At 44.3% G+C, this 26,441-nt stretch overlaps 1 protein-coding gene across 3 annotated transcripts in view; it reads left to right on the top strand.

Annotated features, from left to right (window-relative positions):
- The window catches only part of OTUD7B (OTU deubiquitinase 7B), a 53,311-nt gene extending 26,874 nt beyond the window's left edge, over nt 1–26,437 (top strand). For 2 of the 3 annotated variants that reach the window (XM_034642840.1, XM_034642834.1), the window contains 11 exons: nt 3,323–3,472; nt 7,158–7,346; nt 9,414–9,641; nt 11,393–11,494; nt 12,267–12,394; nt 16,886–16,998; nt 18,664–18,791; nt 19,099–19,248; nt 19,861–19,975; nt 21,355–21,439; nt 22,347–26,437. In XM_034642840.1, coding sequence (XP_034498731.1) covers nt 3,388–3,472; nt 7,158–7,346; nt 9,414–9,641; nt 11,393–11,494; nt 12,267–12,394; nt 16,886–16,998; nt 18,664–18,791; nt 19,099–19,248; nt 19,861–19,975; nt 21,355–21,439; nt 22,347–23,555 — 2,532 coding nt within the window. In that variant the 5' untranslated portion in view covers nt 3,323–3,387 and the 3' untranslated portion in view covers nt 23,556–26,437. Of the gene's footprint in view, nt 1–3,322; nt 3,473–7,157; nt 7,347–9,413; nt 9,642–11,392; nt 11,495–12,266; nt 12,395–16,885; nt 16,999–18,663; nt 18,792–19,098; nt 19,249–19,860; nt 19,976–21,354; nt 21,440–22,346 lie in introns of those variants that run through there. The other variant, XM_034642845.1, reaches the window with a different exon arrangement.
- Nucleotides 26,438–26,441: the final 4 nt, after the last annotated feature.

Below are 26,441 nucleotides of genomic sequence, written 5' to 3'. Positions count from 1 at the left end.
ATTGGATGACTTAGTCTGAGGTGAGGATATCTTGAGGTAAGAGAGCAGGTTTAGTAGTAGAGAGGGAAAGCTGGAAGGAAGATAAGATTGTAGCCAAAGTAAGATTTTGGATGTTGAAAATACAGAGGTGGAGTAGTTTTAGGAGATGGCAGGATCCAGGACTGAGGTGCTGGAGTAGAGATGAAGGTCTTTGCATTTGATGAGATTATGAAACTCTTATGGCAGAAACATTGGATGGATCGTATAGCTGGGTGTTGAAATTGATGAGGAAAATGGAGGGTTTAAAGTGAGGGCAATATAAGGTAGGTGTCTAAGTCTTGAATAAATGTGAGAGATAGGCACAGCCTTTTCCTGTGTGAAAGAGTTCAGCGGGTAAGAATCAGTGCTGTTTGGGGTTCAGTAATGCCCTAGTGCCTTGGGAGGCAGTGTGGTGCAGTAGAGTGCGTGTCCAAAATGGTCAGACTTTGGGCAGCCCACCTGACTTTTCAAGCCTTATTTGTTTCTCTGTTTGTAAACACATTTTTATGTGAAGAACTGCTTTCTCTAATCTTTGTGAAAATGCCATCATTCTTGGGTGTGGATTTTATTGTTCTGGAGAAGAGAACACAGGTCACTATGTGAAAGTTACAGAGGGAGGTGGCTTGGTGATTTAATTTAGAAAACTGTTTTCTGGGGCGCCTGGGTGGCACAGCGGTTAAGCGTCTGCCTTCGGCTCAGGGCGTGATCCCGGCGTTATGGGATCGAGGCCCCACATCAGGCTCCTCTGCTAGGAGCCTGCTTCTTCCTCTCCCACTCCCCCTGCTTGTGTTCCCTCTCTCTGGCTGTCTCTAACTCTGTCGAATAAATAAATAAAATCTTTAAAAAAAAAAAAAAAAAGAAAAGTGTTTTCTGATGATTAGATCTGTCCAACAATAAGACGGACATTGTGGCAAAGGAACAAGTTCTCCATCAAAGCTTGTATCCATGCGGAAACTGGGCGATTTCCCTGTCAGAGATGTAATAGAAGGATTCCTGCATGGGGGCAGACATTGGATTAAGTAATCAGTAATATCTCATCCAGTTGGAGGACTGGAGGGTTTTGACCCCAATTGAGTTTTGTCTAAACACCAGACAATCAACAGATGTTTCAGTGCCGCCTCTGTTTTGTTTGAAAGTTTGAAAGCCAGTATTTTCTTTTTTTTCTTCCTGTGTGCTGAGACAGAGCCAAGGACTGTGTATTTTAGTCCATGTTGTGGATATTGCCTGTTTGTAATTTGAGAAGCTCAAGCCAGGTGTTCATGATGATGTAACAAAAGCGACTGTTCTCACCTGTTGGGTGGGGTTAGGGTGGAGTCTGCGGCCTGCTCCTGGAGGCATCAAATGGAAGAATGTGCTGCCAAGAAGTTTTGTTTAGTGCTTTGAATTTTTTGGCAAGTCGTTCTAGATAATGTTGAATCTCTAAATTACTGGGGCGCCTGGGTGGCGCAGTCTTAGTTAAGCTTCTGCCTTCGGCTCAGGGCGTGATCCCGGTGTTCTGGGATCGAGCCCCACATCAGGCTCCTCTGCTGGGAGCCTGCTTCTTCCTCTCCCACTCCCCCTGCTTGTGTTCCCTCTCTCGCTGGCTGTCTCTCTCTGTCAAATAAATAAATCTTAGAAAGGATCTTAGAGGTCATCGACTCCAAGTCTAGGATAAACAAGAGGCAACTGAAAGCCTATAAGTAATTTGACCACAGCTACCCAGCTAACATATATAGGTGTGGGTAAAAATCATACGATACGAGGGTGGTGGAACTGGTGAGAGTACGGACGATGTCTCTTCAGAAAAGAGAGTTTCTGAAACTTGGAGAGACGGTTTGGGACCGGGGCAGACACTTAGAAATAGAGGGGTGATAGGAAGTACGAAGGACCCTGGAATTTCTCATCTGCTAAGTTAAGCCAAAAATAGATTGGCTTGGTGGTGGCTGGTGTAGAGGTTCACTTAGTCATTTAATCATTTACTCATCAGGCATTTATTGATGCCTACAATATTGTAGGTGCTGTGCTAGGTGCTAGGGGTTGGGGCTATAAATATGAATAAAACACGTCCCTGCACTCAAGTTAGTCACTTCCTGGTTTTATGACCCACAAGTCATTGCTGTTTATTTGCCTTAATATTTCTAAGGAATGCAGAAAATCAGGATCTAATCATACCACTAAACAAGCTGTGTCCTGGGATTGGGGGAGGTTTGAAGAAAAGGTATCTGAGTCACCCTTAGACTTTGGGTTGTTAAGGAGGAGATGTTTCTGCAGAGAGTCCCTGAGTCACCTTTTATCTTTGAGAATTCTACTTTTGGCCTTCCCTGAGACGCAGGGGTTGGTGGGTGTGGTAGGGCAGGTGTGTTACGGTTAGTTTAGGAACAAGCCCTCTTCTCCAGAGAACTGTAAACCTGTCTAATGTGGTAGAATTTGGTTAGAGATTGTTCTTCGCTGTGTTACTGCTTCCTCAGCTGGGACTGCTAACTTTAGAGGAATGTGGATTGGTGCCAGGCTATCAGGTCAGGGACAGAGTTTCTGCCAAAGTCAAGGCTGAAAGAGATCTTTTTCAGGTGAGCTTCTTTGGCTCATTTGTCCGCAGTGGAGAAAGGCATGTTTCCTGGGTTCATGAAATTAGTGGACAAAAACTGACCTTTGTGTACCTTTGGGATCTCCACTGTGCTTTGCGTAATGGCTTATTGTTTTATTTGGAGTAGTTTTAGCTATCAGCTTGCTCCTTCCATGTCCTCAGCTAGCCTCAAAACACTATTCAACTCTATAAAGTTATTCAGTGTATAGTATTCATTTGTTCATTTATCCATTCATTCAGCAAATATTTACTGAGGGCCTGTATGCCACGCACGGTGCCAAGTGATACATGCTGAGGACACATTAGTGAACAAGACACACAAGCACAAGCACTCAGCTTTCAAGAAATTTCCATATTAGAGGAGGAGGCTAGACAGCAACTATTAAAATATTTTCAGGTTATATCAAGTGCCAGGAAGGAAATAAACAAGGTGGGGAGTTCTTCAGGGTTGTAGTCTGCTGCTTTCTTCCATTAGTTTGGATAAGCAAACTTCTGGATGGAAGTGGAATACTCTAGAAAGGTAGAAGAAAAGTATTCAGAATGACGTTCGGTTTTGTGATTAATTTAATAGTTAAGAAATTAAAGAGGAATTAGGAAACTAAATGTTGCTCTTCATAATAAATTCAGCTGAAATGAGTGAGCCGGGATAGTTTCCCCATTTGGTTAGGAAGCTGCTGAAATTGGGCTATGATCATCCTATTTCAGTGTAATTTGAGCCTTATGTGTTTATTTCCTCCTCAGGTGGAGGCCTGAATTTTGATCTATGTCCACCCTACCTCAGCTGCCTGAAAGTACTTAATGATCACATGACCCTGGACATGGATGCTGTCCTGTCAGATTTTGTCCGTTCTACAGGCGCAGAGCCTGGGCTGGCCCGAGATCTCCTGGAAGGTAAGGAGTCATGAGGGGGAAAACGAGAAGAGAGAAAGTAAAAAGCGATATTTATTGTTAGGATGACTTGGAACATTTAAAAGTGATCAGAAAGATACCTTGTGTGTGGCAGACCTTACCTTTAAGTTGCTTCTAATAATCCATCTGTGTATGACTCACCATAATTTTAAAATGCAAAGTCCCCTTCTCACCTTGAATTTTTGGTATAGCTTTCTCCACTGTGAATTTATGCTTAGGTAATGCAAGTGAAATTTTATATTAATCCGCTAAAAGCACAATTCTAGATCTGTAAGTCTTCTTTTATGACTTTGGGATCACTCGTGGTTTTGTTTCTTTCCTTCCCTAGTTTGTACAGGTGATTCTCCTTAGAGTGAATTAAGTTAATGTTTTTATTTTGCTGCCTTTGTTTACTTATATCTGTATGTACACATAAGTGTGAATGTTCTAGATTTTAAGGTCCTTGAGGCTTGGAATCATGTCAGTAGGAGTCTTTGTTTGGAGTCATAGTTAACAGATGTTTTTTGATGATGGAAATATATAATGACACAAATGGGTAAGCCTGAGGTGAAAGGGGCAGGTTTTTAGCATACATTCTGATGTTCTAGATTGTCAGCCCTTAGCAAGGTGTGACAATTTGACATTTGCTTCTACCTGTTAGTTAGGAAATGGAAGATATGGGTTTAGACTCCAGTTTGCTAATTCAGTATGACTCTGCCCTTGACTGGCATTTTTGGTTTTACTTCCTACTACCATCTCCTTCTTATGCTTCAGTCTGGCCCAACACATCACCTTTCCCTGGTCACGTTAAGTTGTTTTCTAAGTCTGCAGTGTCCCTTCTTCTATTATTCTCCTGAAATTGTCCTCATCCTTCAGGATTCAGCTCAAACGCTTCCTCTTCCTCTTGTAACACGGGTTGAACGCTGTATGTGTGAAGTACGTGAGATAGATTATTTTATTCTTCCGGTCACTCTACAATATAAGTTTTATTATCCCACTTTTACAGTTTTAAAAACTGAAGTTCAGAGCAGTTAAGTGGGATTTGAACTCGGGCAATCTGGTTTCAGAGGCTGGGTCTTAACATGTTACAATTAATAATTGTGTAATCTCTCTCACACACGTGCACACACTTCTGTGCTATGAAGGAAAGGTTGAGGGTACTATGGAAGTGTAAGAGAGAAACTTAATTCAGATACAGGGTGCAGAAAGGCCTTTCTAAGGAAGTGACATTTGAGCTGAACCCAGAAGGGTGCGTGGGAGTAGCAAGACAAAAGGGATAGAGAAGAGAGTGTTGATATAGAAGCTTATACAAGGACCTAAGGTGAAAGAGTTTGGCACTGGGTAGGAGGAGTGGGGCAAGAGTGGCAGGAAATGGGTAGAAAGGCAGGAAGCAGAATATGGGGCCCTTTGTAGACTGTGGGTAAGGAGTTTAAATGTCATTCTGTGTTCAGTGGGAAGCTGGGAAGGGTGGTAATCAGGGGAGTGACGTGATTGGATTTGAATTTTGGTTGAAGGATGTGGAACAGATTGGAAGGTGGCCAGAGAAGTGATCAACCCAGTTAAGGCTGTTGCCACAGTTGAGGTGAGTGATGATGGTGGCTTGAACTGCTGTGGTGGCAGAAGAGAGAAAGTGGATGGATTTAAGGTACAATGTAGAAGGGAAATCAAAGGGCCTGATCTTCGTTTCCTCCCTGCTTCTGTCTTTCTCTCTTGCTTTTTCCTTTAAAAGTTAGCTTTGGTTTATAGTGTAAAGAGGGGACATGTTAGGGCAAGAGAGACGAGCTGAGCTTCTCCCAAAGACCAGGGAGGACCTGCATGGGAACAGTGACAATAAAAATGGACAAGAAAGAACAGATTTGAGAGATATTTCATGAGTGCAAACATTGACTAGATAGGGCGGAGAAGGAGTTGGGTCTGAGTAGGGAGGAGCCCAAGATGACAGAATTTTCTGGCCTGGAGGGCTTTGATACCATTACCAATTTGGCGACTATAGAAAGAGGAGATGAAGCAAGTCCTAGGAAGGAAGATGATGGACATTCAGTTTTGGACAAGTTGGCTGTTAGGACCTGATTATAAGGAGTTTACCACACGGTTGCAAATACAGAGCCAGTGTTCAGTATGGTGTTCTGTATTTCTAACTGTGTGGTAAACATTCATTTCTTTGTTGAGTCAGGACAAAAGTCCTTCATTCTTTAATGGATATTTATTGAGTATCTACTATGTGCCAAGTTCTAGGTGCTTGAATGAAACAAAACAAACAAAAATCCCTGCCCTTACGTTCTAGCAGTAAAGACCGTCAATAGATAACAAACATGATAACCAAATCATTGTAAAGTCTATGTTAAGGTGGAAGTGCTATGGGAAACGATGAGGTAGGTTTTGATTTTTACTTGGGTGGTTAAGGCAGGCCTTATTAAGAATGTGACATTTGAACAAATATCTGAAGGAGATGAGGGACTGTCTGTGTAGATAAATTGAGAGATCCAGGCAGCGGGGCTAGTTGTTGGAAAGGCCATAGGTGGGAGCAGTCTTAGCAGGTTTGTAGGGACAGCAAAGAGGCCAGATTGACTGAAGCAGTGTGAGCAAAGGGAGTTGGAACAAATGGTGAATGTAATGGCTCAGAAGGAAGTTTATCAGGTGTTAATGATTCATACAGCTTAACTGGAAAATTGTAGTAATAACTAGATAGAACAGCAACAGCCATAAATACATATGTAAAACTTTCTGTGTACCAGTGCTTTTAATTCATTTGATCTTCATAACAGTCCTACATGGAATCATCTCCACTTTCATAGCGAGGGAAATTGAAGCACAGAGAAAAAGCTGGAAAAGTAGGCCAGGTCATAGAAAGCCTTGAATGTCAGACACAGGAGCCTGGAATTTATTCCAGTGGCAAGCAGTTAGCGATTTTGATTCTGGAACTGAAATGATCAGAACAGCGCTTTGGAAGGATTAATCTCGTGGGATACTTCAGAGCGGATTGGAGGCAGTACAGTGGGTGATAGGAATTGAATTAAGGGGGTAACGAGTGGATAGAAAGAAATGTGAACAGTCATACAGTATGTTATTTATTGAATAATATAACTGCAGAAAGCAACAGAAAAATCCATTATGACAAATCTATCATCTAGGGTCTTTCCTTCGGTAGGGTAGTGATTCTTAAATTTAAATTTGGGGGCAGTTAACAGTTCCTTTTGGTAATCTGATGACAGCTGTCAGCTCTTTTTCTTTAGAAAAATGCACATACCTATACCTCTGTATACAATTTTGGATGGTTTAGGACATTATAGAACATGTCTGGATCTCAGAATTGAGAGACCTGGGCTTCAGTTGCACTTTTCCTTGGTGCAAACTAGCAGTGCATTTGGGCAAGTCGCTCTACTTCTTTAGGCTTCCTTTGTTTTATCTGTGGTCTCTGTGGGCCCTTTCAGTTCAGAGACAAAAAGTTTCAGTGCCCACAGAGCAGACTTAGGAAATGGACAGCAAGTAAATAAATAAATTGTGGTATTGAAGACTGAAGTGTTAATGAAGAAAATTAACGTGTGATAGAGAACAGGAGAATGGTGGAAGTGCACATGAATTTTGCTTGCTGGTTTTGAGAGGATGGTTCGAGGGATTGTTCTGTGTCTTTCCTCAGTTTCCCCGTTCTCTGAGTACCCATTTCACTTTTTGCTTTGTCTTCTGCCAGGAAAGAATTGGGATGTGAGTGCCGCCCTCAGTGATTTTGAACAGCTACGTCAAGTCCATGCTGGGAACCTGCCCCCACCCTTTAGTGAAGGGAGTGGTGGCTCTAGGACCCCTGAAAAAGGGTTTTCGGAGAGAGAGTCGGCCCGCCCTCACCGACCCACCCTGCAGCGGCAGGATGACATCGTTCAAGGTACTGGGGTAACTGAGGGGTGTTTCTACAGGCAGAGTAGAAAGGAAGCGAGGGGACTGCTAAATGGAGTCATCCTTTGGAAATGAGCCTGTTCCTTCCCCTGCTCACACTGTGCCACTGCACCTTGAGTATTACTCTGTACAAAGGCCTTTTTCAGATACTGGGAGAGAAATGGATGAAGGAGTACAGTCTAGTTGTCAAGATAGAGTACATAAAGGTAGAATTCAAAGGATTCTACCAAAGATGTGGATGTCAGTATGTATCAGAATTTTAAAATGCACGTGTACTCTGACTTAGCAATTTGATTTCTAGGAATTTATCATATATGTGTATGTGCATGTGGGTATATATGTATATGTCCTTGAAATAAATAGATGTAAGTGGACACATACACATATACAGCATAAAGCTTGAAAGTTAAAGATTGAAAACAACATTTAACGTCTATTAGTAGAGGAGAAGCTAAATAAATTAAAATTGTTTACGTTGTGGAATTCTCTGCAGCCATTGGAAAGAATTAGGTAGAACTTGATGTGCTGTTTTTTAAAGTCTCTACAATCTATTGAGAAAGGTAAGATGCAGTACCGTTTATATCGTATGTTCTTGTTTGTGTTTCTTAAAATGATATCAAAAGCTATATTGCTTCTTTTTTTTTTAAGATTTATTTATTTGTTTGTTTTAGAGAGAGAGCAGGGGGAGGGACAGAGGGAGAGAGAGTCTAAGCATAGAACATGTGGGGCTCTATTTCATGACCTCGAGATCACGACCTGAGCTGAAACCAAGAGTCACTCGCTTTAACTGACTGAGCCACCCAGATGCCCAAAGCTATATGTGTTTCTATGTGCATAAAAAATTCTAGAAGGATCCAAAGGTTGCCTCTGGGGAAGGAATCAGAAATTTTAAATAAGGGAGAGATTTCTTTGTAATACTTTACATCATTGGATAGTATTTTGATTTTTTACCATGGGCTTATGATGCTTTTTAAATACCAAAAACAATAGTTTAAAAAATAACATCACTATAGAATAACTTTAGACAGCTCTTGATTTACTTTGCTTGTCATCTCTGGCAAGTATTGGATTAAGAACTACTTCCCAACACAGTTTTTAGCTTTTGGTAATCTTTATATAACTCAAGTCATGCAAATGAATTATAATATGACACTGAGCAGATTATGATCACAGACTATCTGCTGGGGAATTTTAAGTGCCATGTAATCAAAACAAATGAAATGGGGCGCCTGGGTGGCTCAGTTGGTTGGGTGTCTGCCTTTGGCTCAGGTCATGATCCCGGGGTCCTGGGATTGAAGCCCGCATCTGGCTTCTTGCTCAGCGGGGAGCCTGCTTCTCTCTCTGCCTGCTGCTCCCCCTGCTTGTGCTCCCACTCTCTCTCTCTCTCTCTCAGACAAATATATAAATAAAATCTTAAAAAAAAATAATTTGGGGCACTGTCTACATTACTGTCTTTCTCTGGCATGTTAAGTGAGAATGACTGTACCTGTACATTTCTGATAAATATGAATCTAGAAAAGTTGTAGTAAATAATGTAAAGAAATGTTATTGATGGTAGATAAGAAAGTTTACAGATGTGTAAGATTTATCATTAATTTTCTATAATGGAAATTCTTTCCTGTATTCTCCAAAACTGTGAAAATTATCAGAGTGATAATTTGATTCAGTCTAGCCAAATGAAACCCCATTTCCCTTATTCCCTCTTTTTTCTACCAAACACTGACCAAGTTGCCAAATGAATAAGTCCCTGTTATGTTGGGAAATGGAGATTTAAAAAGACAGCCATGGGGAGAAGTTCAGGCAATTTCTTTTAAAAAGGGTAGAAAGAGGAATGTATATTTGGTGCTAATAGAAGTGCTTGCAAAAATACTACTTTCTATATTTCTCCACTTGTATTTGGATTGAGAAAGAGGGTTGGGAAATTTGGTAGCTAGTTAGACTCACAGTTTTTCCCTGCCTGGAAGAGGTAACCCTTGTCAAGAGGTAACCATCACCACATGAGTAGAATGTTCTCTGGGCTGTGTATGTTCTAAGGTAACTCCGTTTCTCATTGCAGAAAAACGCCTGTCTAGGGGCATCTCCCACGCCAGCTCCAGCATTGTTTCCCTGGCCCGGTCCCATGTCTCCTCCAATGGTGGGGGTGGGGGGAGCAGTGAGCACCCCCTGGAAATGCCCATCTGTGCCTTCCAGCTTCCAGATCTCACTGTGTACAACGAAGACTTCCGCAGCTTCATAGAGAGAGACCTTATTGAACAGTCCATGCTGGTTGCCTTGGAACAGGCAGGTCAGTGAGTACTCCTTTTCCCCGGCTCTTCCCTCTGCTCTTCTCCTGTAGGCAGCCACGTGGAGGGCCTGGCCTTGACCAGTAGCTTCCTGTCTTAAGTGTGGGAGCGGACTGCAAAGTCAAGAGTCAGTCAGATCAACATGTACTGAGCTAGGCGCTTCTTTTCGGGACACAAATTAGACACTTTTCCCTGGAAATTTCCCGTTTGATGGAAGGGAAACCAGATATACACATGAACGGCCCAGGAATCAATATCTAAAAATCCATACATGGGGAAAAAAATACAAATGAATTGTAATTGGCTCTGGAACACCCTTGTGACCAGAAAGAACCAATACTATAGATGATGTACAATGGTGATTAATTTAAAAGTCCCATTTGTTTATATGAGCCTTTCCCCGAAGATTTATTTACCTTTACAGTTGTGTTTGTCTTAAATTACTGTTAAAATTAGTTAATATGGTGGGACGAGGCTGCTGGGAATCTGGGAAAAGCTAGTCAGGTATTAAACTTCCTTAGAAGATGGGGCGCCTGGGTGGCACAGTCGTTAAGCGTCTGCCTTCGGCTCAGGGCGTGATCCCGGTGTTCTGGGATCGAGCCCCACATCGGGCTCCTCTGCTGGGAGCCTGCTTCTTCCTCTCCCACTCCCCCTGCTTGTGTTCCCTCTCTCGCTGGCTGTCTCTCTCTCTGTGTCAAATAAATAAATAAAATCTTTAAAAAAATAAATAAAATAAAATAAACTTCCTTAGAAGAAAGACTAGGGCCTGGGAGGTGGAGGCATGGGAAAGAAGCTTTCATTTTTCATTTGTACCTTTTTATAGTAACTGTGTGCATCTATTTATACTTTTTTAAAAAGTTAGCAAGTTATCTGGCTAGTGAGATCATAGTAACTGTGTGCATCTATTTATACTTTTTTAAAAAGTTAGCAAGTTATCTGGCTAGTGAGATCATAGGCCAGTTTTTCTTTCTGTCGACTTTTCAGTAATTCAAGAAAACTTTTAAGCATGATTCATGAAATATTTCCCTCATGTGAATAAAGGATCAGCAATTGTGGGATGACTGTACAGAATCGAGACTCATTTTCTGAGGTGTTTCATGTGCTTTGTCTTGTTGCTCATGTCTTTAAAGTCATACCACGTACAAGCTGACATGCGCTCAGATATGCAGATGATACTTACGTGACACTGTGAATACATGCTTTGGGTTGTTTTTCTTTTACTGATGATGGATTTGTGCTGAGCTTCATTGTATGATGTTTACTGGTCTCCTGAGCAGAGTGAAGGAATCAGAGCCAGACACAGATTTCAACTTAATGACCGTGGCCCCATCATCTAACCCAGAGTTGCTCAATCTCAGCGCTGTTGACATTTAGGACCACATAATTCTTTGTTGCGTGAGCTGCCTGCTACATTATATTATGTTTAGTGATCTCTCTGGCCTCTACCCACTCGATGCCAGTAGCATCCCCCCACCAGTTGTGACAGCCAAACATATTTCCGATATTGCCAAATGTCCCCTTGGATAATGGTTAGATCAGTGGTCCCCATGTAAGAACTGCTGATCTCACCAGTCATGCTCTCCAGATTCTAATCAACTAGGTATAAGTGAAGAGGGTATAAGGAGTAACAGAGATGGTTTTATTCTGGGTAGGCTTCCTAGAGGAGGCAAGTTTGGAGTCTGTTTTAGAGCTAGGGAAGTGGGAAGGGCTTTACAAATAATCTGCTCCTCTCCTTTTCCTCCTGTTTCTGTAGGGCGTTTGAACTGGTGGGTGAGTGTGGACCCTACCTGCCAGAGGCTGCTTCCTTTGGCAACTACCGGCGATGGAAATTGCCTCCTGCATGCTGCCTCTCTGGGTGAGCCTTGAAGATGGTGTTCTGGACCCTCAGAAAGGAAGCAGTAGAATTAAATCTCATGTGCAGGACTTAATCCACTAACCTTGATTTTAGGCAGAAGTGATCGTACAGCGTGTGTGTGTGCGTGTGCATGGGCATGCGGGAGGGGATGGAAGAGAGGCCTGCCCTGGCTTTTCAGTCTTACTCAGAGAACGTATGGAGAACACAGGATTTAGCGTGGGTCCCACTCTGAGAGCTGCCCCCCAGAAGTATTGAGCAGGAAGTATGTAAGCAGGATACAACTATGTGTGTATATCATTCTACTTAATATTTATTCTTTTGGTATATAAAAAAGATGTTTTCATCAGTTTTGTGAGATTTGTTTACTTTAATTATAAAACTTACTTGTAATTCAATATGTTTTTTGCCTTAGATTTTTAAAAAGTTCTCATTTTTCAACCATCCCTCCAGCTTTGATGCTGATTACCATGTGCCAGACCAATCTTTTCTGCTGCTGCTCTGTATTTTAGTTTGTTAGACTTGCCTCATGAGTAAGGGGCTTTCTGTCAGGAGTTTGTAGGATGTAGTGTATCCCCCACTTCTAAGTTCTTGAAGTTTCTGAACCTCCAGAGTAGGAATGTGTTTTCTCTAATGATTAAGTATCTCTCCCCTAAGTCACAGGGATTTCTTTGAACCTGGTCTTCAGCCTGATTTCCTTCATGCTAGGGTATGTGCATCATAATAAAGGTCAGTCAAGGTAAGCTGTCCTCCTGGTATGTTTTTCTTGCCACAGGCATGTGGGGTTTCCATGATCGGGACTTGGTGCTGCGGAAAGCTTTGTATGCACTGATGGAGAAAGGAGCTGAGAAAGAAGCATTAAAACGGCGCTGGAGGTGGCAGCAAACACAGCAGAATAAAGAGGTGAGGGAGTTTGGGTGGGAGCACCTTGTCCCCCAGAGTTAGCTACAGGAACTGCTCAGTGCATACCAGCAGGCTGTGTCTCCTGGTGCTTAATTGGTGGTACTCCCCTTGTAATCCTGGAAATTGTAGAAAATGCAGAAGACGCTGCAGGGCTCATGCCTTTCTGATATGGTCATGAGAACTAGAGTGGGAAGCTGAGACCATAGAGGAGGCAGCTGACATTATGCTTCTCACCTGATAGATGCTCAGTAAGTCTTCAGTACTCGTCTTTTGCAAAATAAGATATGACAAGTCCACAGGATTTTTGTATCGTTTTAGGGTTTTTTGTTTATAATAAGGCTAGACCAATTTTTAAGGACTTATGTTTTCAATTCTTATAGAAATGTAAATGCTTAAGAATTTTGTTGGCTGTATGTACTATTTGCTTTTCATACACTCTGTTTAAAATTTTAAAAACATGCCTGTTAAATTGAGTTTGAATGGGGTTTAGCAGATGTTGAGACTGCTTTTGTATAAGAAGGTAACAGTGGACTGTTTGTACTTTTCATCTCCATAACAGGTTGAGCCAACTATGGCCGGTGGGACAAATCCCACCAACAGTTTTGTAAAAAAAAAAAAAAAAAAAAATTTATTGGAACATAGCCCTGCCCATTCATTTCTGTATGTTTGTTTGTGTTAAGTGCTTTCCTCGTGTAGACTAGAACAGCAGCAGAATAGAGTAGTTGCATACAGCCCACAAAGCCTGAAAGATTTACTGTCTGCAGTTATGGTGGAGCAATAAGAGTTTACCCACCCCTCACGTTAATAATGACACTGTACATTTACATAGAAAGATAACAGGTCTCCCTCTTTCTTTTTCCCCTGGTTCTCTCTCTCTCTGCTCTGTTTATCTTGTGCTGTTTGTGTGTATCTGGGTTTTTTTTTTGCCATGTATATGGCTGGGTGCTCTGGCATAAAAATGGACTGTCTCTTCGGAAACTTCCCTTTTTCTTTCCATCTTCTTTCTTGTCCCCTTTTATTGCTCTATCTTAACTGGCTATTATATAGAACTAAGAGGTTTTTTTTTAATTATTAGAATTTTATATCCTGAAGATTAAAATAAGACAGAATGTGTCTTGTTTCTCTCTTAAAAACAAAGAACCCAATTGTTAAAATTAGGATGGTATTAAGATCAGAATGGTGTCTTTGATCAGCTAATCTGCCCCAGAGGAGTCCTGAGGGAAATAACTACACAGGGGCAAGGCCAAGTAAATGGCATTCTTTATTATTGCCAAGTACCATGGCTCCCTGATGAGCTGAGCTGGACCTTGTGGAGAGCTTCTTTTGCTTAAGCTAGAGCCAGCCTCTTCACTATTGAATTCACACCATCTCCCTGAACCTTACATTTGACCACTCCAGAGTCAAGAAAAGGCCGAACTGGAGCATTCAGCTATTAAGTAGAAGTGACAGCAGCAGTCAGAGAATAGGTATGCCCAATTCCAACTGTTAAGCTATTGCAATTATTTTAAAGGTGGGGTTAGATTATTATGGATTTAGCCAGGAGACCCAGAAATACCCAGGTTCTGTTCTTGGTCAGCCACCTGTTCCCCCTTAAAGTCTCCAGTGGAAATACATGCATAGAGAATAGTGGCTATCAAAGGAGCAATATTTTACTCCTTTTGCCCAGCACTTAGAAGTTCATACTGGAAATGTGGTGTAGAGAATTGTTTTAGTTGAGACTATTTATAGCATTATAGTGCACCTTGGTCATGGGAATGGAGGGAGGCATGAAGGACTGGGGGGCTGCTTTTAATCAGGACCAAACACCACAAGAACTAAATTGGTTTGATTTCCCAAGCCTTCTTGTTTTGTGTTGAAATTAGTGGTCAAACCCAATCAGGATGGGGCGCCTGGCTGGCTCAGTAGGTAGAGCATAAGGCTCTTGACTTGGGAGTGATGAATTTGAGCCCCACCTTGGGTGTAGAGATTGTTTAAATAAATAAACAACAGAATCAACCCAGTAAGGACTTTTTCAGGCTGGAAGGGTACGCCACCTAGTGGCTGTGTGTATGAAAACAGGAAGCTGAAATAGGTGAGAGGAAGACAGAGTGACCAGAGTACCCCGTCAGTACATACTGCCTGTGCATTGTTCTGTTTATTTTTTTATTTTACTTTATTTTTCAAAGATTTTATTTATTTGTCAGAGAGAGCACAAGCAGGGAGAGCTGCAGGCAGAGGCAGAAGCAGGCTCCCGCCGAGCAGGGAGCCCGATGAGGGACTGGATCCCAGGACCCTGGGATCGTGACCTGAGCCGAAGGCAGACGCTTAACCGACTGAGCCACTCAGACATCCCTGTTCTTTTTATTTTTAATTGAAAAGCTTTGTTACAGCATTTTACAAAGAGAACATAGCTTTGTCATTCTTTTATCATTAAAGTAAAATGTGGGCATGTGGGTGGCTCAGTTGGTTAAGCATCTGCTTTTGCTCAGATCATGATCCCAGGGTCCTGGGATCGAGCCCTGCATCAGGTCTCCCTGCTCAGCAGGGAGTCTGCTTCTCCCTCTGCCCCCGTCCCCCGCTCGTGCTCTCTCTTGCTCTCTCTCAAATAAATAAATAAAATCCTTAAAAAGAAATACAGTAAAATGTGCTTACAGCAGCCTTCAGTACTTCTTAGAGCTGCTCCTCGTGCTCCTTATGTTTTCAGTGCGATTCTTTCTACTGTTAGTATGTGTTCAGGTGGTATAAACTCATTTAAATACTAGTAATGTAAGCCAAATTATCTGCCAAATTATCATATACATCCTAAAGGCAAATGATATTTTTAAATTGTACCACTTCTCCGATCCCTTTGATAAAAATTATAGTTTCACTCAGCATGTATTTATTAATCACTGATCCCATCATAGGTACTAGTGTATTGCCTGAAACATGGTCCTGGCCCTTAAGGGTAGGAGTAGGAGATGGACATGTAAATACATAACTGTTCTGAAGTAACAGGTTACTTTGGTACTGTGATAAAGTCTGTATAGCAGTTGAGGAGGGAGGGCACAAAGGAAGGAGTGGGTCTACCAGGAAGGTTTAGGAAAGGCTGCATAGAAAAGATACTTGAGTTCTCTCCTGACAAGTTGAGAAATTGTTCATCAGGTGGATAGGAAGTGGGCTGCTCCAAGCAGAAGGAACAAGCTAGACAAAAGCTCAAGTATAAAGCAACTCCGTGCATTCAGGGAACTACAGCTAATTAAATGATGTATTAGAGAGGTGGGTAGGGGCCAGGAAGTAGACTTTGTATGCTACACTAAAGGATTTTGAACTATATCTAATAGGTCATGATCGTTCTTTTTTTTTTTTAATAGATTTTATTATATTTGAGAGAGAGCGAGCGAGCACGAGCAAGGCGGGGGGCTGGTGGGCAGAGGGAGAAGCAGATTCTCTGCTCAGCGCTGAGCAGGGAGCCCGATGTGGGACTCGATAACAGGACCGTGAGATCGTGACCTGAGCTGAAGGCAGACGCTTAACCGACTGAGCCACCCAGGTGCCCCAGGTCATGATGGTTCTTAGAATAATTGGTAGCAGGAAGCAGACATCAGATTTTAATTTTAGAAAAATCTTTCTGGTAACATTGTGAAAGTAGATCAGAGGAATGCATGACTGGAAGTAGTAAAACTAGTTAAGGGTCCAGTGCAGTAGTTCATGCTTAATAATTGTTGACTAAGGAATCCAGGTGTGGAGTGGGTAAAAGGAGAGGAGTCTTCAGTAAGTCCCTTGTTTCTAGCTTGGGTGTTTGGGTGATATTCAGCCCTACTCACTAAGGCAGGAATATAGGAAGAAGGGTGGGTTTTAAAAGAGGTAGGAGTTCAATTTTGACTGTATAGAGTTTGAGGCAGTCGTGGGCAGCTGGCAATCTTCCGTAGGCAGCTGGATGTGAATACAGAGAGTAAGAGGAGGTCTGGGATGGAGAGGGAGATTTTAGAGTCCTGAGCATACAGGTGGCAGTAGAGGAGATCATCAGAAGGAGCCAAGGAGGCTAATGTTGTTGACACAAACCAATATTGTTAGGGTGGACAGAGTTAAGAGGGATAGGAGAAAGTGGTGTTGCAGAAACTGAAGGAGAAGGAAGTTTAATGAGGAGTTGAAATGCTGCATGAAGACTAAGAGAGACGAGAACCAAAGAGTCAACTGAATTTGGCAATTAGAAGGTCATTGTTCTTTGCCAGAGTCAGTTATGTGAAGTGGTGGAAGTGGGGAAGGGGTGTAGGGTGGAGGACAGAAAAAGAAGCCAGGCTGAAATGGGCTGGAAAAGAATGGAGGAAAAAGAAGTGTGAGAGAGATCGTGGACTATTCTTTTTGTGAAACTTGACTAGGAAAGGGAGAAGAGATTTGACTTTGTGGTACCCATTGTAAGCCAAGTGCTAAGAGACTAGGGAGAGGGGCAATGTGAGTGGGTTGGAATAGCTGCTGCCTCGTGAACCTCGCCTCTAACTGCTTGGTCTCCCCTGCCTGTCTTTCATGTAGTCAGGGCTGGTGTACACAGAGGACGAATGGCAGAAGGAATGGAATGAGTTGATCAAGCTTGCCTCAAGCGAACCCCGCATGCATCTAGGTACCAATGGAGCCAACTGTGGTGGGTAAGTATGGCTAAGTGGGGGGAGTAGGAAGTAATCTTTACTGAGTCCTCAGTGTCCAAAGAACTTCGTGCTAAGAGGATGTTAGAAGGAAAGAGAGGGACCATGGCAAGGGCACAGAAGGGTGTAACAGCATGGTATATTCTAGGAACTACAAGTAGTTGGGCATTGCCAGAATACAGAGTATGTGGCTAGACGAGGCAGATAACCAGTTTTGTGTGCCATGCTGAAGGTTCTGTTGTACCAGGCTGAGGAATTAAAATCGTATCCTATCCAGACTTTGAGAAACTGCAGGACATGACTCCGTTTTCTCAATAAATATATTGCAAGGAAAATAAAAAGGGAGAGGGAATCTAAGTTTAAAGACACTTAAACAAATCAATGAGTGGGAACGTACAGACATTTATAAGACAGTTGGGGAAACGTGAACAGTGTCTATGTGTTTAATTGTTAGTTTTTTTTGAAGTGTGATACTAATGGTTGTGTGGTTGTTTTTAAAAGGAGTCCTTTATTTTTTTAGAGATAGAAACTGAAAAATTTATGGATGAAATGATGTCTAGGATTTGATTCAAAATAATGTGGTGGGGTGGGGTGGGGGCAAATAGGGAAATAGATCAAGGTCTAGGTGAAACGACATTGACCATGTGTTTTATAATTGTTGAGGCTGAGTGATGGATACGTGAGTTTAGGTATAATATTCTTTCTAGTTTCTAGTTTAGATATAATGTTTAAAATTCTGAAATTTTCTGTAATACAAAGTTAAAAATTATAACCTATCCAGACTTTTTATTGTGCATAAGAATAATCTGGGAGGCTTGTTAAAGTGTAGATTTGGGGACCCCGCCCCAAAGAAGTCAGTTGAGCTGGACTGAGCTATGGCCCAGAAATCTGCATGTGTACCAGGATCCCAGTGTTGAATAACATTGCTGCAGGGGGCAGGAAGCCACCGAATTGTGTGTATGCGGGTGACAGGAGCAAATTCGTGTACTTGAACGCACCGCCAGCAGAGCGGGTGATGAAGTGGAGGGCAGTGAGTCTGGGTGCAGTTGTTGTAATCCAGGAGACGGGCCATGGGTGTAAACAAGAGTGGTGGGTTGCAGACAGGCCGGAGGAGGTAGATACAAGAGACGTGCAAGAGACGGAATCGGTCAAGCCAGGTGGTTTATTCAGGTGAGAGATAAAGAAGAGTAATTATCTCACAGGTTTCTGACTGGGCTACTAGGTAGATAGGTTGAGGGTGAGATGCTCTTAAGGGAACATAGAAAGAGGAATTTGTTTCTTTTTCTTTTTGTGGGACGTGATGTGTGTGGTAGGTGAAGTGAGGCTGCACGGTTGTGTTCCGAGCTACAGGATAAAGCAAACGGGGAAGGCTATTGAGCAAGATTGGTTTTAACAGAGGGATTACCTCCAGATTCCCAACACTCCTTGAACCTCAGGGCCTTCAGATCTCTTTTCTTGGATTTCCCCATCTCTGAAACGGGAATAGAAATAGCCACGGTAGCATAAAATAATCAGCTATGTCCATGGCAGCCTTAAGATTAGAAAACCAGGAAAGGACATTCCTCTTTTTCCTCTCTGCGGAACTGGTCTCCAGGGGTGTCTTGTTTGGTTTTCCTCCCTCTCCCCTCCACTGCACCCCTTCCACTCTCTCCCCTCCTGCAACTCTAGGGTGGAGAGTTCAGAGGAGCCTGTATATGAGAGCCTAGAAGAATTCCACGTCTTTGTCCTTGCCCATGTGCTTAGGAGGCCCATAGTCGTCGTGGCTGATACCATGCTGAGGGACTCTGGTGGGGAAGGTGAGTGACTCCTCCCTGCCCTGAGCACCTTCTGTTTGCAGAGCCTTGGGCTAAGCACTGGGAGGAGGGAAGGAAAGGGCTATATGGACCCTTGGGGAGAAACAAGGTGTACATTAGAACAATGCCAGATTCTCAAGAGATCAAGGGCAAAGCAGTTGGGGTTAATTGATGAGGCTTCTTAAGAAAGAATGATTAACCAGGGATTAGAGCGTGTGAAAGGGGGGAACTCACTTGGTATAGTGTGGTGTGGGGATTACCCTGTAGGCAAGAACACATCCTGAATAACAGTCTTTGTGGTTTGCTGCAGCATTTGCCCCTATTCCCTTTGGGGGAATCTATCTGCCCTTGGAGGTCCCAGCCAGCCAGTGTCACCGCTCCCCTCTGGTGCTCGCCTACGATCAGGCCCACTTTTCTGCACTTGTGTCCATGGAGCAGAAGGAGAATGCCAAGGAACAAGGTGCTGAATGCAATGTTGGTGTCTTTGGTGTCTTTTGGTCTACTTTATTTTCATTTGGAAAAACGGAGGTGGGAGAGGGTGTAGTAGGGAAGAATTAAGTGGCATGCAAGCCTACACAGTGCACGCTGACACTGTTTTACTAAGCTAAAGATCCAGCAGGGCTTTTAAATTTAAATCAATACATTTTGACAAAGAGCTTTGGGGAAAAACACTGTAGCCTGCCTGTATTTGCTGCTCCCTGTTCTGGAGTAAAGCGTGTGTCTATTAAGGCCATAGAACCTTCCAAGTGATGCTTTGCTGTATTTGTCTTAATAATGACTTGGAATTTTTTTGAATCCACCTTAACTGGCAGGAACATCATGAGTGTTTGTTGACTGACTGGTGGGGAGTCATGGAGATCAGTGGCCTAAATTGTGTGTTGGCTAGTAAGGGAAAACCAGTCTGTCTGTTTTTGTTGCCAGTGAATTGACATGTGAATTACGAACTGAGGAGTGAGCTCAGTTTGAGACCTGTGATATGATCCAGCCTCCTTTTTCGTGAAGTCAGTTTGTGTTTGGTTGCCTTCCTCTCTCCTTAAGGAGACTCCTTGATGACATGTTTCTTCCTCCCCAGCTGTGATCCCGCTTACAGATTCAGAGCATAAGCTGCTGCCCTTGCACTTTGCTGTGGACCCTGGAAAGGGCTGGGAGTGGGGCAAAGATGACAATGACAACGTCCGGTTGGCCAGGTAAGGCCAGCGTAGCCTTCCCACCTGCTAAGTGTCTCTTCCACATACAGCATCCGTTTCCCCCGGGACTCTTCCTCAGCTCAGAGGCAAGACAGTCACATCCTAGCTCTGGTGTTTTGGGAAGATGGAGACATGGGGGACAGGTTGGGCACCAGGATTCTTGCAGCATGCAGCTGCTTTTTCTCCCCATGAAAGAGGGAAATCTGGGATCGCAGCTTGTTCTTTCCTTATAAATATGAGGCTGTTCTTCTACTGATACATCCCAGAGTCTCCAAAACAGTGATCAGAAAATCGAGATAATCAAGTCACACTTTTTCTCCCAGCCCAAGCAAGAGGGTTTTTATTTTATTTATTTAAAAAATTTTTTTAAGATTTTATTTTTTAAGTAATCTCTACACCCAGTATGGGGCTTGAACTCATAACTGCAGAATCAGGTGTTCCATGCTTTACTGACTAAGCCAACCAGGCACTCCATGGGCTGGGGTTGGGGGGGTTTAAATAATTGACCAAAGTAGTTAGTTTGCTTTGGATTGTTGCCTTTCTGAATTTAAATAGCAAGAAAAATTTGTTCTTTCTGCCAGCCCCACTCCCTGCCGCCTCCCAAAGCAGGTTTAGTCCTCCACCTGTGCCTTCCACAGCTTCCTACAAAGAGGGTACGGATATAGGGGCGCCTGGGTGGCTCAGTCGTTAAGCGTCTGCCTTCGGCTCAGGGCGTGATCCTGGTGTTCTGGGATCAAGCCCCGCTTCGGGCTCCCTGCTCCGCTGGGAGCCTGCTTCTTCCTCTCCCACTCCCCCTGCTTGTGTTCCCTCTCTCGCTGACTGTCTCTCTCTCTCTGTCAAATAAATAAATAAAATCTTAAAAAAAAAAAAAAAAAAAGAGGGTATGAATATAAAAGCTCCTTCCTCACCTCTTACCCAGTGTTTCCTTCTTTGGGCTCCTGACACTGGGATCCAATTGAGAGGGTTTGATTTAAAAACTCAGAATTTATGGCTTTTAAAATGCTTTTAAAATAAGTTCTCACCTAAATATCAAAAGTCCCCTCTTAATAATATTTACACCAGCAACAATAATGGCTACTGTTCAGTAAGTATTTCCTGTTTTCCAGACAGTATGCTGGGTCCTTTCCAATACTATTTTAATCTTCACAACAACCCTTACAGGGTAGATATTATCTATGCCCATTATCAACCCCAGCTGAATTTCAGGGAGGGTGACGTGACTTGCCTCAAGGTCATAAAGCTTAGTACTAGTTGGTGGAGCTGTAATTCAGACCCAACCTTGTCCGTAGCCCTCTCCCATCCTACCTCCCAACTGAATCACACACTTTGCTTTTTAAAGGTCATGGATGTTTTTAATTCTTTCTCTCTCCTCTTCACAGTGTAATCCTGTCCCTAGAGGTGAAATTGCATCTGCTGCATGGCTACATGAATGTGAAGTGGATCCCAGTGTCCTCTGACGCACAGGTGAGGACTTCTCCGACCCCACCCTTGTACGTCGTTGTCAGCGACGGGGGCGACAGGGAGATTTGGCGGTGGTCTTGTGAGTAGTAGCTGATGATGCTAAGTTAGGAAGAACTGGAAAATATCAGATGAGGCCCAAAAGACGGCCTGGTGAGCTGGGAGCCCGACAATGGGGCTCCATCCCAGAACCTGGAGACCATGACCTGAGCTGAAGGCAGACGCCCAACCATCTGAGCCACCCAGGCGCCCCAGGCATAGAGAAATTTGTAATAGGGGCACCTGAGTGGCTCAGTTGGTTAAGTGTCTGCCTTCGGTTCAGGTCATGATCCCGGGATCCTGGGATTGAGCCCTGTGTCAGGCTCCCTGCTCAGCGGGGAGCCTGCTTCTCCCGCTCCCTCTGCCTGCCAGTCCCCCGGCTTATGCTCTCTCCGTCAAATAAATAAAATCTTTAAAAAAAAGAAAGACAGAGAAAAATTTATAATAAAGGATATTCTAGTATCTATAGAATGTTCTCCCTCCTTACCTAGACGTCCTGTATTACATAGTTGCTCCATTGCTCTAGAAGAACGTCAGGCTTCATTTTGTTATCTCCTTATTACAGAAGGGAGTTAAGGGGTGAGATAAAAGTTAGGTATTAGATATATCTTTCCCTGGTCTGTGGAAGAGCTGACTGGAGCTGGGGAAGGACAGTGCCCTCCTGGGTGACCCTTCCCCACGACAAGGGCCCTTTGCTGGCACTAGGCAGGCACTCCAGGGATGGAGTGCACAGGGGTGTTATCAGCCCTTTTCCACGGGGCTCATTCCTGTAACAGCGCTGCAGCAGGCCCTGTGAACCAGATGGATGGGTAGAGGGGACTTCCCTCCGCTCAGCCCAGGGGACAGCCGTTAACCCTGTTCTTACGTCCTGCAGGCTCCCCTGGCACAGCCTGAGTCCCCCACAGCCTCAGCCGGAGACGAGCCCCGGTCCACTCCCGAGTCTGGGGAATCAGACAAGGAGTCAGTTGGCAGCAGTTCTACGAGCAATGAGGGCAGCAAGCGGAAAGAGAAGTCGAAGCGAGGTCGGGAGAAAGACAAGAAGAGAGCAGATTCTGTGGCCAACAAGCTGGGCAGCTTTGGCAAAACCTTGGGCAGCAAGCTCAAGAAGAACATGGGGGGCCTGATGCACAGCAAGGGCTCTAAGCCTGGTGGGGTGGGGACAGGGTCGGCGGGGAGCAGCGGCACCGAGACACTGGAGAAGAAGAAGAAGAGCTCACTGAGGAGCTGGAAGGGGGGCAAGGAGGAGGCAGCGGGGGATGGGCCCGTGTCTGAGAAGCCCGCATCGGAGTCTGTCAGTAACGGAGGGAGCAAGTATAGCCAGGAGGTGACGCAAAGCTTGAGCATGGTCAGGACTGCCATGCAGGGGGAGGGGAGGTTTATCTTTGTCGGGACCCTGAAGATGGGCCACCGCCATCAGTATCAGGAGGAGATGATCCAGCGCTACCTCTCTGATGCTGAGGAGAGATTCCTGGCGGAGCAGAAGCAGAAGGAGACAGAAAGGAAGGTCCTGAACGGAGGAGTGGGGAGTGGGCCTCCTCCAGCCAAGAAGCCAGAGCCAGATGGCGGGGAGGAGTTGCTGACCGCCCCCCCAGCAGAGTCCAAGGCAGTGGCATTCTCTGCTGGCTACCCTGGGGGCTTTACAATCCCTCGCCCTGCTGGGGCTGGAGTCCACTGCCAGGAGCCCCGGAGGCAGCTGGCCGGGGGTCCTTGTGGGGGGGGCCTACCACCATACGCCACCTTCCCCAGACAGTGCCCTCCAGGGCGACCCTACCCCCATCAGGACTGCATGCCGGCTCTGGAGCCAGGCAGTCACTGCAAGGATGGCGTTCACAGGGGCGCATTGTTACCACCCCCCTTCCGTGTGGCCGATTCCTATAGCAACGGCTACAGAGAGCCCCCTGAGCCAGATGGATGGGCTGGAGGTCCCCGGGGGCTTCCTCCAACCCAGACCAAATGCAAACAGCCGAACTGCAGCTTCTACGGCCACCCTGAGACGAACAACTTCTGCTCCTGCTGTTACAGGGAAGAACTGAGGAGGAGGGAGCGCGAACCGGGCGGGGAGCTGCTGGTGCACAGGTTCTGAGTGGGGGGACCTCGGAGGGCAAGGGGGACTAAACAAAGAGTTAAGCTCAACTAATTGGCTCCTCAAGACCCAGCCCCCATGCAGATGGGGCAAATGCAGTAATGTTGGTGGGAGCCTGGCTAGAAACTTTGGAAGTGTGTGTGCTGGAGAGCTGCCAGGCTGGCAAGAGCAGTCCGGGCTGGACGGTGCCTGGGGGGCCGCGCTAGTCCTTTGTCAGTCTTGATGGGACTGAGGAGGTACAAGGGGGGAGATGGTGACTCTGTCTCCTAACTGCTTGGGTACACCCCAGGACCTAAGGGAAATGAGGGGAAGGCTTAGTGTGTGGGGGTGGGGAGGTGGGCAGAAGTCCGGGGCAGGAGCAGGCCAAGGAGGTTCTCAGTCAATAAAAGAAAAAACAGACCAAAGTTCTTGTAGGTTGGAAAAAAGCACATGACGGTGGAGTTGGGAGTGTGGAGGGAAGCTTGGGAATTAGATTTGCTATTGATTTGAATTAAGGTAGAAATTAGGATTGGATAAATTCTTCCTCCTGAAGGATCTGGAAGGACAAGGCAGTAATGTGTGCTCACGGGTGCTTATTAGGAGGGGGTTAGTTGAAATCCGTTTATTGAGATGGGAAAGGGAAGAACTTAAAAGGGGAATCCTTTTCCTCTCAAGTTCTATATCCTTCTAAATAGCCATCTGTCATCTGTTCTAGTCTGAGAGGAGATTGCTGATTGCCCCCTATCTTTTCCTCATCCTTTTTGAGGGCTGAGCTTAGCTAAGTTAAGATTGTGATTTTTTTTTTAACGACTTTAATTTTATTAAAAAGAAAGTTCCCTCAGGGGAGGGAAGAGTGACGAGAAGAGCAGCTGTGTGGGCTGAACCTTCTCCAGGTGAGTGGGTGCACAGGTGATCTTTCATAACTGCTTAGCAATAACCACACATTGGGGTGTGAGTGCGCCCTGGGAGGGGCGGGAGCGGGACAGACCTTCGACCAGACTGTTTCAGACAAAACCAAAAACCTAAATGGAGCGCTACCATCCTCTCTGCTGTGCTTCTGTAGAAAGCAACTTACTTTATTTTTTTTTTTAAGGAAAAGAAACAAACAAAAAGACCCCAGTGAGCAAAAACATTTTAAAAAATGATTTTTTTTCTTCCTATTTAATTGATTCTTTCTCCTTCCTCTCTATTTTTGGAGAATGAACTTAACATCCCGGCTTCTTTTGTTAAGCCATAGCTGACCTTAATCTGTGGTTAGTTTATTAAAATAAGAAAAAAAAACCACTTTGTAAGAAGACATATTTTTGATAATAGGATTGATGTTGAAACACGGGGGTAGGGGTTAGGGGCAATTTATAAAAAGGTAGTTAGAGAAATATATTTTAGTGAACTGTAACCACAGATCACAGATGGTCCCAATGAGCTGATCTGTCTTTGGGTCTCCCCCTTTCCCTGACTCAGCCCTTTCCCCCAAAGGGTGGGAATGGGTCTACGGACACAGAAGGGGGAGCTCCTTTGCATTTTGCACAAAGCACAAGTCTGGACAGCCTTTGCTCTGGCCAGCACCATTTCTAAGAGCTTTAAATTGGAGGACCTATCCTGGGCCAATTTTCCTTTTTCTTTCTTTCTTTTTTTCTTCTGGGGGAAAAAAAAATCAACTATGCAATTGTATACACTCCTGGGTGCATATGAAGAAGGGGAATAAGTGTACTTAAGTGTCCAGAGTGTTAATTGGGGCTATTTTTCTGTATGTGGATTTCTCTTTTGAGGTATGTCCTCCTAACCCATCTCATGGAATATCATCCCCACATTTGCTCTAAACCGGACGTGGGCGTGTGTGTGTGTGTGTGTGTGTGTGTGTGTGTGTGTGTGTGTGTGTGTGTTGGGGACCTGTAATTGCTGTATGTTGCTTCTGCCCAATCAGGAAAGTTGTCATCCCGTGTCCCCTTGGTAACAAATCCTGTCAAGACTGTCCCCTTCATTGGAACTGTTTAGAAAGTTTCCTCTCTCCTCAGCAGACTTGAAAGTCACTCATTTTTCAAATCTGATAGTCTGTTGATTTAATCATTTCCTATGGCTGTTAATTCTTGGGCTTTTATTTGAAAATAGAATGGTTTTCAGGCAGCACCGAGGCTAAAGGAGGTAGGTTCCAGAAGAGGGGATGTGCGTATTTCTGGGCGGGGCTGGAACTTTTATGAGATGAGCGCTCCCCTCTGGTACAGAACTTTAAGGGGCACTGAAGACCTCAGTGATGGAGATAGATACCGTTTCAATGCAGTATTTAAAATACAATGCAAACTCCATGACGAATAAAATACCAAAATCTTAAAGAAGGATTACCCAAGGACTGAGACTAGGGTGAGGGAAGTAAGCGGAATTGAGCAAGTACGGGGTTGAATCCTGTCCTGAACAGTTTGGATACTTAGTTCATTGTGGATGTTTTACATTGGTTTTGATGTTCAAAAAATACTGCATTAAAATAGTATGTTGGTTATTGAGTTTGGGGGCACCCCTTAAATTTTGTGCCTGAAATGAGTGCCTTGCTCGTGTCATCCTGCCTCTGGGGCTAGAACAACACTGGTGAGACTGTCACCTTGTGAGCCTCCGTCCCCTAAGTGCAGCCAAGCAACAGGTGACTCCAGCTCAGCAGCGCCGCCCGCAGCCCGCCCGCAGCGTAGCATTCCGGCCGGACCAATAGGAATGGGAACAGACCAGGGCTTTTCCCAGAGAGTAAAGCCAGGAACGTTGTAACTCTCCATTGGACTGCTGTGTGTGGGTTTGATTTGTTATTAGATTCTAGTTAGTACTGTTGTTTTTAAAAACTGAGGACAAATGAACAAAAACAGAAACCTTGTGTCTTGTTTGTTTTTGTTTTGATTTATAAACTAACCAATCCCAATTTATTTG

Source organism: Ailuropoda melanoleuca, chromosome 2, assembly GCF_002007445.2.
Source record: "Ailuropoda melanoleuca isolate Jingjing chromosome 2, ASM200744v2, whole genome shotgun sequence".
In the NCBI taxonomy this organism is placed as follows: Eukaryota; Metazoa; Chordata; class Mammalia; order Carnivora; family Ursidae; genus Ailuropoda; species Ailuropoda melanoleuca.
Note: the sequence above shows the minus strand (reverse complement) of the source record. Positions and strands in the feature narration are given on the sequence as shown.